Raw genomic sequence first — 14,630 nt, 5'->3', positions numbered from 1 at the left:
GGGTTTTTTTTTTTTTTTTTTTTTGTGGTACCGGGGATCAAACTTGGGTCCTTGTAGATGCATAGGTTTTAACGGAAAGTGTAACGCTTCTGCTTCAGGTCTTGGATAGTCTTGTTTGTTTGTTTCTTACTGTGTTCCCATTTTTTTTTCCAGCCCTGGAGAGGGGTCTTTTGAAAACACTGCAGAAACTGGATGAGTATTTGAATTCTCCCTTACCGGATGAAATTGATGAGAACAGCATGGAGGACATTAAATTTTCTACACGTAAATTTCTGGATGGCAATGAAATGACATTAGCTGATTGCAACCTGCTGCCCAAACTGCACATTGTCAAGGTAGGTCTTTCAAAGGTGGTGTCAGCTGCTCTTAGACATAATGTTATGTTTGCTGAGGTAGTATTCCCTGTGTGCTTAAAACTTCTCTGATCTTCTGTTAGGAACTCCCAATTAGTGTAACATAATGCTCATTAGGCATAGTTGAAACACCCTAGAGTGAATTAATGAAAAATTATGTCTTAAAATTGAGGCATATGAGAAAGAGCCAGGCGTGGTGGTGCACACCTGTAGTTGCAAGACTTGGCAGGCTGAGGCAGGAGGATTGCCTTCAGTTTGAAACCAGCCTGGGTTACATAGTGAGACTGTCTCAAAAAGAAAAAGGAGAATGTTATTTTACTTTTTCTGTAATTGAATAAAAACTCAGATATAATAGATAATTCTGGAGTTTGCTACTCTGAATTTTATAGTCATTCTGTAATTACCTGGCCTTTTCTATTTAAGACAAAAACATTGAGTATTTATTATGGAGACAGTTTTGGGGGGGACAGGGGGCGGCACCAGGGCTTGAACTCAGGACGTTGTACTTGCAAGGCAGCTGTAATGCCACTGAGCTAAAATCCTCAGCCCCATGAGACACTGTTCTAAATAGGATAGTAATAAGCACTAGTTGTTCAGTAAAGATCTAAGGGAAGAAAAACAGAGGTGTAAAGTAGTGTGTGTCTTACATGCATTTATACAGTGAATACACTGTCTCTCTGTCTCTGGGTGTCTGAATCAGACCTATGTAGTCACTCACATTTTTGATTTGTGGTTCTAATAATTATTTAGAAGTCTAATTAGTTTTTAGAAGCAGTTAGCAAAGATTCACTGAATCACACTTCTAGTTTATGAGACATGGAAAATAAATGGTAACTTTTGATCTTTGTATTTCAGGTGGTGGCCAAGAAATACCGAAACTTCGATATTCCAAAGGGAATGACTGGCATCTGGAGATACTTAACTAATGCTTATAGTAGGGATGAGTTCACCAATACCTGTCCCAGTGATAAGGAGGTTGAAATAGCATACAGTGATGTCGCCAAAAGACTTACCAAGTAAAATAGCACTTGCAGGAGAGATACCTTCAAATCTTCCCTTAAGAATATGCTTTTCCTAACAGACTACTCCTCCTCCTATGAAGTAGAAATGTATTTTGCATGAACCTGCAGTTACTCAAGATTAGGACCAAGGATAGATAGTACTTATCTTAAAATACACACTCCTAAGCAGTATTATTTTAAAATCCTTTCACCCTGCCTACCTCCCTGTCCATAGCCGCCTCTCCTTCAGTTTGGAGACACTCCGTCACAAGCTCTTCACACACGAGGCACTCTACAGCCCTCACCATTGTGTCCATGCTCTGTGTATAGGTGGTGCAGTGTTCAACTATTAAAATAGTAGCTGTAACATCAGTCAGCCCCAAACTGGTGTGCAATGCATAATGCAAGGAATATTTATGTATTTTTTTTAAAAAATTTTGTATTTCATAGGAGCATGTGAAAGGATTGCTACTGTATCAGAAATGCTGTGTTTCACTGTAGTCTGTCCTGGATATGTATTAAAAATATCACCAGAGAAGAGAGTCACTACAGATTGTTATTTTCTTTGTAGGAAGATTTTAAAATTTACCTAAAACCATGTATCCTGCATATGAATTATAACATCTGACACTGTGTGGAAGCTAAAAGTTAAGAGGCGGGAATGGTATTCTCAAGATCACAAGCATTTGATCTTTGTAGGAGAAACCCACGGGCATCTGATATCTGTCTGAATGTGTTGTTATGTATTTTGCCCAGTGCCATTCATTTGGAACATTATTGCCTGCCTTGTTTTAAGAAGCTCCATTGTAGGTAACAATAGACCTTGCTGTTTGTAGATCTTTTGAGCAACACTACATAAATTGGTATTTCATTGACTTAGTTATAGCAGTATGGTGATTAACAATGTAAAATTTAATTCTTAAAGAAATTAACCTAAGGAATGTAGGATGGGTTTGTCAGAGTATCATGTGAAATTTATTTCTAAAGCATATTTAATGTAGATAATCAAGAATGCATTATCCATCCTATATTAAAAATGGTAAAACATTCTCTTTTCACCTCCATTACTGTTGGACTTTGCATAGAGGATTGTTCACAGTGTTTGGACTAAATGGTAGCTGTTTTGCCTCACTTCAATCGCTGCACCCCTGGAGTTAAATTTTTCTGCAACAACACTGAGGAATAGTATTGTGTTTTTTGTTGTTGTTGTTTGTTTCACTTTTAAATTAAAGTCCTAAACTAGAAGTTATTTATGCTCTAACAAAGGAGAGTGAACTTGGTAAAAGTAGAACAAAAGTTTGCTCTGTATTGTTTTCTCCTCCCTCCCCCTCCGTCTCTTTCTTCTGCTTCAACAAAACAGACTTTCTAAGTACTACTCCAAAGACTATGGCTGTGACTATAATATGTTTTTGTTAATTTTTATACCTAACTTGTCTAAGAAGTGCTGTTTCTCATAAACTTTTTAAAAGTATATTGCTTTCAGATTTTGTACCATTGTCCCCTGTAGCATGCTAACATTTAGTAAGCACTGGCCTTATGTAAGCAGCTCAACTTTTATAAGCATACTACGTTTTTAAACCTGTCAGTAGTTAGCTTACTGCAGAAAGAGAAGAAAATCTCCACATTGTATCCGTTTGGCTCAGGGAGATTCCTCTGCCTTGCTTTTCTTAGTACTCTGTACTGCTTATAAAAGTTTGAGCTCCATCCTTTTGTAATTAAATATTGGATGAAGCTTTATCTGGTTCCTGAAAATCCATCAAGAAGTTACACTGTAGTAACTTCAGTGGGTGGAAGTGTCCCAGCGGCTTCCGCCACAGCCCAGCCCAGCATCTTCATCTGCTTTTGAAGTAGCAGCATGTTGGCCTGCAGGTGGCATTGAGCCTGGCCACGAAGCTCTCAGCTTGAGAAAGGTTTGACAGAGGGTGTGGATGCTGAGCCAAGGGGTGCGGAGGAGAGGCCCCTGGCAGAATGAGCTACTGCATTCCTCAAAGTGGAGTGATGAACAACATTTGGAAACTCAATTGTGAAATATGTTCCCTTTATATATTTACTTTCTTTGTTGTTTTTATCGGTTCATTGATTACACTTGGCTGTCTTACTAGGTGTCCAAGGAAGGCAAGTCTATGATTTTAACAAAAGCAAAATTAACTTTTTCTCTGAGGAAAAATGGATTTTATTTTACTGTTGAAGTTAGTCAAAGAAAGTTGACATGAGTAAATGGACAAAAGTTAGTAAAAAGAAAGGTCTTGCACTTCATATGTTGATAGAAAGATCATGGTTTAAAATCCTGAGAGTTTGGTCTATGAAGTTTCCATGGCAATTCATGTAGTATATATGTTGACATGTGGAAATCATCTTAATTTTATTTCTGCAACTAAGGAATCATTTCCCTCTTCCTTTAATTGAGTTTTGTTGCACTTCATTGAGAAGATTGGAGTCTGAGTAGAAAGTCTCGCTATTTTCCAAGTATACGGAAAAGTTTTCTTATTAACTGTTGGGAAAGTCTCTTTCAGTCAATATTATCAACTCCTTTATTTTATTTAGATGCAGATTTTCAGTAAGATGTCAAGTAAGATTTTATTTCTGGGTAATTTTGGCTTCACAACTTTAAATCCTAGAGCAACATATATACAATTAAGAGATTTCTGACATTTAGTCTTACAAGTAGATCAGTTCTAGAATTTAGGCATTTTTACTTCTGTAGAGTTTTGAATCTCTCCAGAATTGCATGTAGATAGCTTTTATTTCTGTGCATTTAAAAATCCCATTAAGGAAATATCTACAAAGTAAAAATGAGAGGAAATTATTTTTTCATGAACATTTTGATACACATTTTGTCAAGCTAATTGATTCACCAGTTTCTTACACTGATTATAATCAATGTTTAATTCAAAGAGAGGGAAGCATTCATCTTATTTGTAGGCTATTAAAAGTTCCACTCTTCACAAATTACCAAGGTTGGGGTAACCAAAATTATATTTTTGTCACAGACAAAAGCTTCAACTCCAAGCCATAATGTTGAACAGAATTGGAGTTTTTTCTTTAGAATTTCATGAAAAGGCAAATGAAAGCTTATCAGAATGCTTGTATTTTCTTTTCTCTCTGGAACATCAACACCAGTATATTGCTGGCAGCTATTATATTAAAAATAAAGTATATTTTCACTATCATAAAGAAGTCTCTTTTTTTTCTCATGAAAACAAGTGTCAACGTGGATAAAAATGCTTTGAAACTACTTGCATGCACTTCAACATGTGTAATAGAAGGAAAGGGAAATAGGTACAGAGAATAATGTGGCAAAATGACGTTCACTCTTAGATAAGACCAATATTTTTTAACTCATTAAAAACTTCCACCAAGAACTACAGCAGATGCCACATAAAAGCATGAGATGGAAGCCTTCTAATTAAAGTCAGGAGTGAAACAGTTTTCCTCCACCACGCTAGTTCCCAGCTGATTTTCACAGTCACTTTGTTTAGAGACATCCTATCCAGTGACACAGCAGAGGAGTGGTGAATGGGAGGGAGATGACAGAGCGACTACTTTCTGCAGGTGTGCGTGCGCGCGTGTGCAATCTAATAGAATCTGGTAGAAGCCTAAGAGATACTGAGAATATAACACTGAGGGACAAATGTCAGTGTAACTAACGTATACTAATACCAGCCACATTAAAAGTTAAAGAAACTGGTAACATGGATTCTTCTGAAGGAAATCTGAGAGAAAAATGGGAAATTGTCAACTTGTACCTTTTTGGGCTTTTAGAAATTTGTGAGTATATTACCTATTCTGAAAAAAGTGCTCTAAAAGGTTTGAAAGATCCTAAGAAGGTATTTAGGATCAAATCTGACCAAAATAAAATAGTTCCTTTATGGAGGAAGCTATTGAAAAGCCTAACAAATCTGCTCAAAAGATAGGCATACCAGTTACAGAGACTCAAAAGCATAAGCATTTTAATTGTCTCAATTTAAAAGTTTAGTGCACAGTATTTTTGTGTTGCTTTCTGTCACTGTGACAAACCACCTAGGGTGTGGTCCTGTTGCTTTGTGTCTACGACAGCCTTTGGGTGACAGCACCATGCAGAACGTGTGGCAGATGACACCTCATTTCATGGTGGCTGGGGAGCAAAGGGAGGCAGGGACTAGGGGGGGTCCCCATATGGAGTCCAAACCATTTACAATTTTCCAACAAAATCTCAAAAGACTTTTGAAAACTAGATAAACAGTTTCAAAAATTAACATGAAGAGTTCTGTCTAAATAGCCAAAATATATCTGGGAGTAGGTTAAAGGGACAACTGACACTAGGTCAAGGCATTGAAAACTTAATAATTGGTAGGCTATGGTAGGTCACAAGAATTCAATACTCTGAACACCAGAAAAAAAGTTGAAAACGAGTAAAATACCAAAATAATACTTCAAACACCAGTACATCATGCAAGCAACAAAGACTACATAGATTAGAATTTCAACTGAGGTGAACTGGTGGTTGGTTGGTTTGTCCCCTGTGCATATTTGTTGAGTTTGGCCCATGTAGGAGGGGCTCCATGGAGAAAAGGAAATCATAAGGCTTTTGGTCATAGAGGCACATTGGAAAGCTGAGACCACATATATGACTGGCTCTCTTCCAGGACAATTGGCTGAACTTTAGAGCTGTGCATGACATGCTAGAAAGTAAGCCTAGGGTTTCTGAAAGGCAAAGTAAACTCCCCCTAACCTCACAATACTGACAAGTTTTTATTAAAGGGAAGGGAGCACATAGCATTTTAGTGATTGCCTAGTACTAGGTTTTAGAGTGGGAATTGACTGCCAAAAGGCTAGAGGGATCTTCTTGGGGTGATAGGATCGTTCTGAAAATGGATTGTAGGTAAGGGTCTTAGCATCCAGAGTATCTGAAGAATCCTTACACCTCAGTAGGAAAAGACACCCCAATTAAAAGATGGACAGAATCTAAACTCCAAAGAAGATGTACAAATGCCCAATAAACACATTGATTTAGTCCATTGAATAAAATACTCTTAGCTGGGTATTTTACTGAGAAAAACTTTAGTATACAGTTTCAGAGGGCCAAGGGCACGACACTGCCATCTGTTTGGCTCAGGGGAGGCCCTTGTGGCAGATCAGGTCACAGTGGCCAGAGTGGTTGTGGAAGACATCATATGGTGACACAGCAGGAGGGGCCTATCTAACTTCTGTAACAACCTTGCTGGAGCAAACGCGGGTCCCTGAGAACTATGTTAATCCCCTCAGGGGATGCACCCTCTGTGACTGAACTGGGGCCCACTGCTTACAGATTTTACTGCCTTCTGACATGGCCCCCACCAAGGACCGAACTCAACACACGAGAACTCTTGGAGAACATACTGGAGCTGTACCCACACCACAGTACACAGGAAAAGATTTAACATTAATCTTCAAGGAAATGTGAATCAAAACCACAGTGAGATGTCACTTCACCCCACTAGGATGGCAGTGGTCTTTTTTTTTTTGTACTGGGGATCGAACTCATCCTTGTGCTTGCGAGTCAGGCGGTGAAACCACTGAGCGAAATCCCTGGCCCAGCAGTGGTCTTTTTTGACAGTACTGGTGATTGAACCACACCCCTTGCTAGGATGGCTATAAACAAGAAGGTTGGCAATTGGCAAGATGTGGAGAAATTAGAAATCCATACGTCGCTTGTAACGATGCACAGCCATTTGAGAAAAGTTGGGCTGTTCCTCAGACACTTAAAACATAGAGCTGCCTACCATAGGAAACAGCACCTGCACTCCCAGGTTTGTACACTGGAATGGTGAATCATGTACATCTTTCATAGTTGGATGCTCACAGCAGCAGCATTCACAATAGCCAAACAATTGAAACAACCAAAATGGCCATCTGATGGTTAAACAAAAGTGGTATATCTACATAGTAAACACTATTGAACCATAAAATGTAGAAATGCTGATGAATGCTACAACATGTAAGGGCCCGTGAAGATTCTCAGAGAAGCCAGACATAGAGGGTCACATACTCTGATTCCATTTATATAAAGTGTCCAGAAATCTTTATAGACATGATTTTTTTTTTTTTTTTTTTTTTTTTTTTTTTTTTTGTACTGGAGATCAAACTTGGGCCCTTGCACTTGCGAGGAAGGTGGTGGAACCACTGAGCCAAATCCCCAGCCTGGGAAAATCTTTATAGAGACAACGGATTAATGGTTGCTAGTGGGTAGAGGGAGAGAAAGGAAGTGATTGCTAATGGGTGTTGTGTTTATTATTGTATGATTAAAAAATACCGCAAGGAGGCAATTTACCTTGCTAAAGTTTTAAATCATGTATTGACATGCTGGTTGGCAGTATTTGGATTTTGTGTTTGAAATGAGTTCAGAATTCCTCTAAAATATATTCTTGAAAAAAGTGAGTTGTGCTGGTAGATCAATGTATAAATTTACTAAAATTTTCATTTTTCACCTATAATTTATAATACATCAGTACTTAAAAAGGGTAAAAATGATACTTGAAAGTAACTCAATGGATGGGTTTAATGGCGCAATGGACTGCAGAGGACAAGATTAGTACTTCAAGACAGATCAATAGAAACTATCAAACTGAAGCAAACAGGATTAAAAAAAAAAAAGCAAAACAAAACCAAAAACAAAAACCAGAACAAAGCTTAAGACATGCAAGACAATCTGACTATATACTGAAGTCCCAGAAGGAAAGGAGTGGGGGAGATGCCATTTGATAAAATAATGGCTGAGAAATTTAAAAATCTGATGAAAGACACAAATTTGTAAAACTTGGGGAACTTCACATAGAATTAAATAAAGCAACCCATCTAAGGATACCATAGGCAAACTGTTGAAGACCAAAGACAGAGAAAACCTTGCAAGATAGAAATGACACTTTTCAGAGAGGCACAGTAAAACCAATGGCTGGGGGAAAAATTCTACCAATCTAAAATTACATATTCAGTAAAAATATTCTCAAGAAAGGTAAAATAAGGCATGTTTGGACAGCCAAAAGCTGAGAGAGTTTGGCATCAGCAGACCTGTGCTATAAAAAGTCCTTCAGTCTAAAAGATCCCAGATGGAAAAGTAGAACCAGAGTAAGAATGGAGATCAATGGACAAGCAGAATACTGACTAAACAATTATATCTTGACATGCACTTTTGTGAGATATATATTTTTCCAAAATATATAATAACAACCATGGTGGATATACTTGTAAGATCCTTACTATATTTGGGAAGTTGTGAAAGTACTAATTTAAGAAAATGATTAACAAATCATGAGTCCATATTGTAACATCTAGGATTACTGCTAAGATAATCATGAGAACAAATAATTTAAAATCTAAGATTCATAGAAGAAATAAATTTTAAAAAAATAGCTAATCCAAAGAAAGAAGATTGAGGACTAAAGAGATAAACTGTAAAAATAGCAAAAGGTTAACCATAACCCAGTATCATTATTATATTAAATGAAAGTGGGCTAAAAGATATGAGTAAAGTGTCAAACAATAAAAAAAAATTGAAGTGTATATGCTATTCTGAGACTAAATGTGAGGATGTACTGAAATTAAAGGCTACGGTCATAACAGCAAATAAGATGTAACTATAACTAGGCTTTGAGGCAAGAAGTGTTATTCGAGATTTATAATCCAGAGTATGAATCATGTCCTTTTATAATAAAGTTTTTTTTAACTAAGAAAATACAACTCTTAAATGTTGGTTGTACCCAGTAACAGCTTTAAATACATAAAATGAAAGTTGGGCAGGCTAAAAGGAAAAATAGACAAATCTATCATAATTGGAGATTTCAAGTATAGCTCTCTTGGTAGCTCATAGAATAAGCAAAAAATGACAGAAACCATACAACACAAGCCCATTGAAGAATAATAAATTTAGACAAGAGCAACCAATTTGACCTAATTGATATACAGGGAATACTATCTTCAACAACTGCAGAACATTCTTTTCCAGTATGCAGGGAACTTTGAGCAAAGTAGACCACATGCTGGCCTGTAATACAGTCCTCTGCAAATTTCAGAGAAATAAAATCAAAAGTATGGTCTCTGGCCATAGTGGAATTAAATGAAAACTCAGTAATTGTTCTCCGAGGCAGGTCTTCCACACCAGGCAGAAGGTAGAGGCCCCAGGCTCAGACAGGCCCTGTATCCCCAAGCCTGCTCATCTGTCATCAGATGGGAGCGGTTCCAACAGGACCGGCAGGGGGCGCGGGTTCCCCTCCTTTACGCGCCACTTCTGCAAACAGGCCTGGGCCAGCTGCAGGCCCTCGGCAGTTTGGGGAGCTGTCAGCTGCGATCAGCCTCGCTGGCTTCCTTCCTCTTTATCAGATCTGTCAGGGCTGCTGCGTGTTGTGAAGGCACCTCCGGCCTCCTTCCCTCCTTCCTGTGTCGAACGGACGTTCTCGGGGCGCAGCCACTAATCTCACCCCCTGCCCAGCAGACATCCCCCACACACACTTGAGCCCTTGGAGGGGTGATGGGGGCGGCACTGCGACTGAGGTCTGGTTGTCTCGGGTTTTTGCTCCACCAGCCCCAGACCCTTCGCACTTCTGCACAGCCGCGGTTCGGGTGGCAGTTGGGTCGAGGCAGGGCCAGGGGTTCTACTGTGGTTAGTCCTGAGAACCTCGCGCACCCCCAGCCTCCCTTGGAGGCCCCCAAACGCCCTGGTGACCGGGGTTCCACCGTTGTGCCAGGTGCAGGTGTCGCTGCTGTCTGAGGCACACGGGTGGACCACGCAGACGCAGAGCGGGTCATGTGGGAGAAACAGCAGGTGCCGCTGGGACAGGCAGGTCGGGCACCCGAGAGGCCACGCTCGAAGAGAGGTGTGGGGACCTTGTCTCTAAGGAAAGGGTCTTCGGTTCCAGGAATGTCCAGTCCGCAGACTCCGAAGAGATAGACTTGTTGCCACAAGTGGTGTTCCTTGAAAGAGGTGGCCTTGGGCATCATTTGAGGTGAAAAAAGAAAACACCATGAACACATTTCTGATTCCATGCTGTCTTACTCTGGTTTTCTGTCAAATAAGAGTAAATTCTTTTCATTAAATGTTATGTGTCAGCTAATGTGCTCTTTTTAAAAAGTTTCAAGTCTTTTAACAGTCTCCACAATCTTTGGAAGAAAGGATGATCATGACACCATCTTTAAAATGTAGGGGTTACTGATGTGTAAAGAGGTTAATTCTCCAGTGTCACATAGCCAGAAGCCAGGGGATATCAGCCGGCCTCCATACCCCTGCCCCCTGTGGTCTGGGTGCTGTCATCTCCCTCATGCTGGGAGGGGCTTTCATGGGAACACGGGAGGGGCGGCTTTTTGGCCCACCAGCCGCGTGTCAGGAGACGCCCAAGTGGGCTTTTCTAGCAGGAAGTCTGTGAGTTGGGTTGAGGTGCAGGAGAACTGAGCGGTTCTAATACCAGAGCCAAGTGCCTTGGGCTACACTTTCTGGGCCCTAGAGTGGAGTCGGGTTTGGTGAAAGGGTCTGTGGGAGCTGAGAGGACACGGACATGAGCCTCTCCCTCCACCCCAGAGGCGTCTTTCAACTCCTGCTGACTGCAGAGGTCACTGTAGGATGGCACAATCTGCCTGCCCTGGCTGAGCAGAGACTTCACAGCCAAGGAAGGAGCAGAAGAACAGTCCAGGCCCTCTTCCTCCCCCTTCCCCTAAGTGGAAACACTTAAAAAAAAATTCCACCTAGTTCTCTTAAATGGTTTACTGTAAAGAATTGCTCCTAATTTCTACAGACCCTTTTCAGAATCCTAAAGCCTTTGCCAGAATCTCAACGTTACTCATTATGTATTTATTTTGATCGGGACATGTAAGTAACTGTAAGTAACACATACATAACTGTAAATGAAGTGGAGACCTAGTCACTGGCACATGGTATTGATTTGATTATCAATAGCTCTGTTTTCAAAAGAGAAGTTTTGCAGTGTTCTAAAATTACCTTTCATTGGGCGTGGTGGCGCACACCTGTAATCCCAACACTCGGGAGGCTGAGCCAGGAGGATCGCTGTGAGTTCGAGACCATCCTGGGCTATGTGGTGAGATGTTTTCTACAAATAAGTAAACAAACCCCACTGTTATCTGGGTGCCAGGCACTGGCTAGATATGAACAAACAGAGCTTCCAGTATCACAGGGGAGAAGATACAAACACAAATAAAAAGCTGTAAGTGCAGAAGGTGAGAGCCAATTCACAAGAGACTTAAAGTATTGTTTGTTCATTTTCTCACAAATATTTATCAAACCCTCTTTGTGCAGATTCATAAAAGGAAATTTTCACTGGAAAAATCAAGAGGGTGCCAGGGAGAGTTCCCTTTTAAACAGGGTTTGAACTAAGTCAATGATTATTAATGTAATTCTGCTCATCATAGAAAGTTTGGAAAGTACAGGAGAGAGTAAATGAGCATCTATGCAAATGTGCCCCAAAGGCAACCTATTTATGTGTGTATTTTCCAGCCTACTGGGTAGGTGTTTTTTCTTTACGACTTGGAGTTCACGTTCTATTACAAATGTTCTATATTCCACAGTACTTTCCCACATCACCTGGAGCTCTTGATCTCGGCAAGCCTATCTCCCTATGTAGCCCAGGCTGGCTTTGAACTCATGGCAATCCTCTTGTCTCAGCCTCCTGAGTTCTGGGATTACAGGTGTGCGCCGCCATGCCCAGCCCCTGTCGGCATCACTCTACATACATCTCTAGCTGTATTTTACATCTAAATTTCAGAGGAAATACTCCAGCAATGTATAGACATGTTAAGGAGATTGATAAATATCACCAAATTATCTCCCGGAAAGTTTCTTTGGAAACGGTTTTTAAAAGTGGACCAAAAAAAAAAAAAAAAAAAAAAAACCTGGAACTTTTTAAAAGGCCTTTGATCAATATGGCCCAGTGGCTTGAGGAAACATTCCACAGTTTATATTCCTGGTGCCCAAACCAATGCCATCTTTCTGTGCTTCACCTAGCAGAGAGGAGGAGCTTTACCAACTAACTTCGTGTTCTTTCATTTCGCTTCTGTGGCTCTTAGAGAAACTGAGCCTTCTCCCCTCTCCTCAAGTGTTTATTGGCCATAATGTTTTTTTCTTCTTCTCTTTTGTGGTGCTTGGATCCCAGCCAGGGCCTCATGAATGCTCACAGCACAGCTCGGTGCTGTTTCTACTGAGCTACGTCCCTCGTCTCAGCTATCTATACTTGCTTTTTATTTTCAGTGTCCTTTGCCCTTTTATCCATGGGCATCTTTGACTCTGTTTGCTGATTCACATAGGCTCTTTACAACCTAAGGATTCTAACCATCTGTTTATGGGATCTGCTGCAAACATGTTCCCAGTTGTTTGCCTTTTCGTCTTGCCTGTGCGTTTTAATCATACCAGGACTTCTTATTTTTATGTGGCACGGATCTGTCAAGCATTTCCTTTGTGGTTTCTGCCAGTTATGAAGTTTAGAAGACCCCATGCCACGTGGAGATCAGTTGAGGAAGGGAGTTCCCAGGTGAAGGACATGATGGGGACTTGGTCCAGAGGCCACGGGTGGCCCCCAGGAGCACAGTGGGTTGGGCTAACTTGGGGTGCACTGGGGACCCCAATTATGGCTGTGCTGTGGAATCACAGCATAGAGGGCTACTGGAGATTTTGCACAAGGAGATGGCATATGGACGGGCTCCAAACAGACCTGGCGCCTCCCCATGCTACCTGGATGTTGGGTTGTGTGACTGCTTCCAAGAGCAATGCAGACCCAACTCTGCAAAGCTGCAGTGGCAAATCCAAGGTTCCAGCCTCACACGTGCAACTGCGTGGGGCTTTGAGGCCCGAGATTCTGCTCTGAGCCTGTCCTATCCATACCAGGAAGGGCCCTCCAGGACCTCAAATTTCTTCCTTCCTTCTCAGCAAATTGATACTTTCGGCTCTGTTTGCTCACCCTGTCACCAACACCTTCTCCCCCGCTTGGCATGGTTTCCCTCCATGCCTGTGGGACCATGAACCTTGCAAGCAGACCTCTGCTTTTCTGCCTTAATGAAAATGGTAGTTTCAGTAACAGATGCTGCGAGAGAAACCACACGTGAAGGATTTGTAAAATCTCTGAGAAAGAGGCATTCTGGGTGGCCAAAGTTTTAGTGAATAAAAAGCTTACTCCTTCGAGGACTGTATTTTACTTTCTAGTTGGACACCCTGCGGCAATGGATTGTACCTTCTTGGCCCTTTTTTCATTCTCCTTGACAGGATAGTATAATACATTCTGAAATGATATATTTGAATATTTAAAAACTACCCAGCATCCCTGTCTCCCAACACAATTGTGCTGTTTTTTTCCACCCTGCCTTCTGTGTGTGTGTGGTTTATGGGACCACAAATCATTTGTATGGTCTTTCGGGAGCATCTGCTGTCTTCCTTGACCAGAGCCTCATCATGTGCGTCTCAACTTTATACAGTGAGGGCAAAACAACCAATTGAAAGCACTTGTAAATTGCAAGTTTTTATTGGAATGAACGATATTTAAATATTTAAAGTGTTTGTTTTTCACTTTTCTATTTGGTACCGGGAATCGAACCCAGGGCCTCGTGCTTGCTGAGTAGGTGCTGCTCCGCTGAGCTACATCCCGGACCTAAAATGTTTTTAATTACAATAAGTGATAGCCTATAGGAGTTAATCCTCAACTAGAGGCAATTTTTGTCTTTGTGGTACCAGGGATCAAACTCAGGACCTTGTGCTGGCAAGGCAGGTGGCGGAAGCCCTGAGCTAAATCCCCAGCCCTGTGATAGCCTGTTCGGATCCCGTACAGAAACCGTTCATGTGTGATGTGAGTTTTTGCTAACTAAGCACAGCCCCCTGATCAAGAAAGAGGACATCACCAGTCCCCGGGTGCCCTCCTGACCTGTCCCGCTGCTCATCTCCCACTGCAAAGGTCACCAAAGGTCTTCTAACGACAGTTTCATTTTGACTATTTCCGACATAGTATCAGTCACATTTCTGTCACTGGGACAAAATACCTGACACACAATTTACAGTTCCAGTCCGCGGTCAGCTGGCTCCGAGGCAGAAACATCACGGTGGAAGTTTGCGGTGGTGGAGAGCCACTCACCTCAGGGCAGCCAGGAAGCAGAGAGGAAGGAAGAGCTGAAGCAAGGAAAAGTGGCTGGGGACGAGAACATACACTTCCGGGTCACGCCTCCGTGACGCACTTCCTGCAGCCAGGCCTCAGCTCTGGCACCTCAGTGCCTTCAGGACCTAATCACCTTCCAAGAATCCCCCCTCTGAACGTGTGAGCCTTTTGGGGGACATTTT

General features: G+C 41.3%; 1 protein-coding gene across 2 annotated transcripts in view; it reads left to right on the top strand.

Moving 5' to 3' along the window:
* Positions 1-2,817, top strand: part of Clic4 (chloride intracellular channel 4) — a 59,200-nt gene extending 56,383 nt beyond the window's left edge. For both annotated transcript variants that reach the window (XM_033767374.1, XM_010633656.1), the window contains exons 5-6: positions 154-335; positions 1,209-2,817. In XM_033767374.1, coding sequence (XP_033623265.1) covers positions 154-335; positions 1,209-1,373 — 347 coding nt within the window. In that variant the 3' untranslated portion in view covers positions 1,374-2,817. The remainder of the gene's footprint in view (positions 1-153; positions 336-1,208) is intronic.
* Positions 2,818-14,630: the final 11,813 nt, after the last annotated feature.

This window comes from Fukomys damarensis, unplaced genomic scaffold (assembly GCF_012274545.1).
Source record: "Fukomys damarensis isolate Sample0158 unplaced genomic scaffold, DMR_v1.0_HiC HiC_scaffold_23, whole genome shotgun sequence".
Classification (NCBI taxonomy): domain Eukaryota; kingdom Metazoa; phylum Chordata; class Mammalia; order Rodentia; family Bathyergidae; genus Fukomys; species Fukomys damarensis.
The sequence above is the reverse complement of the archived record's forward strand: the minus strand, read 5'-3'. Positions and strand labels throughout refer to the sequence as shown.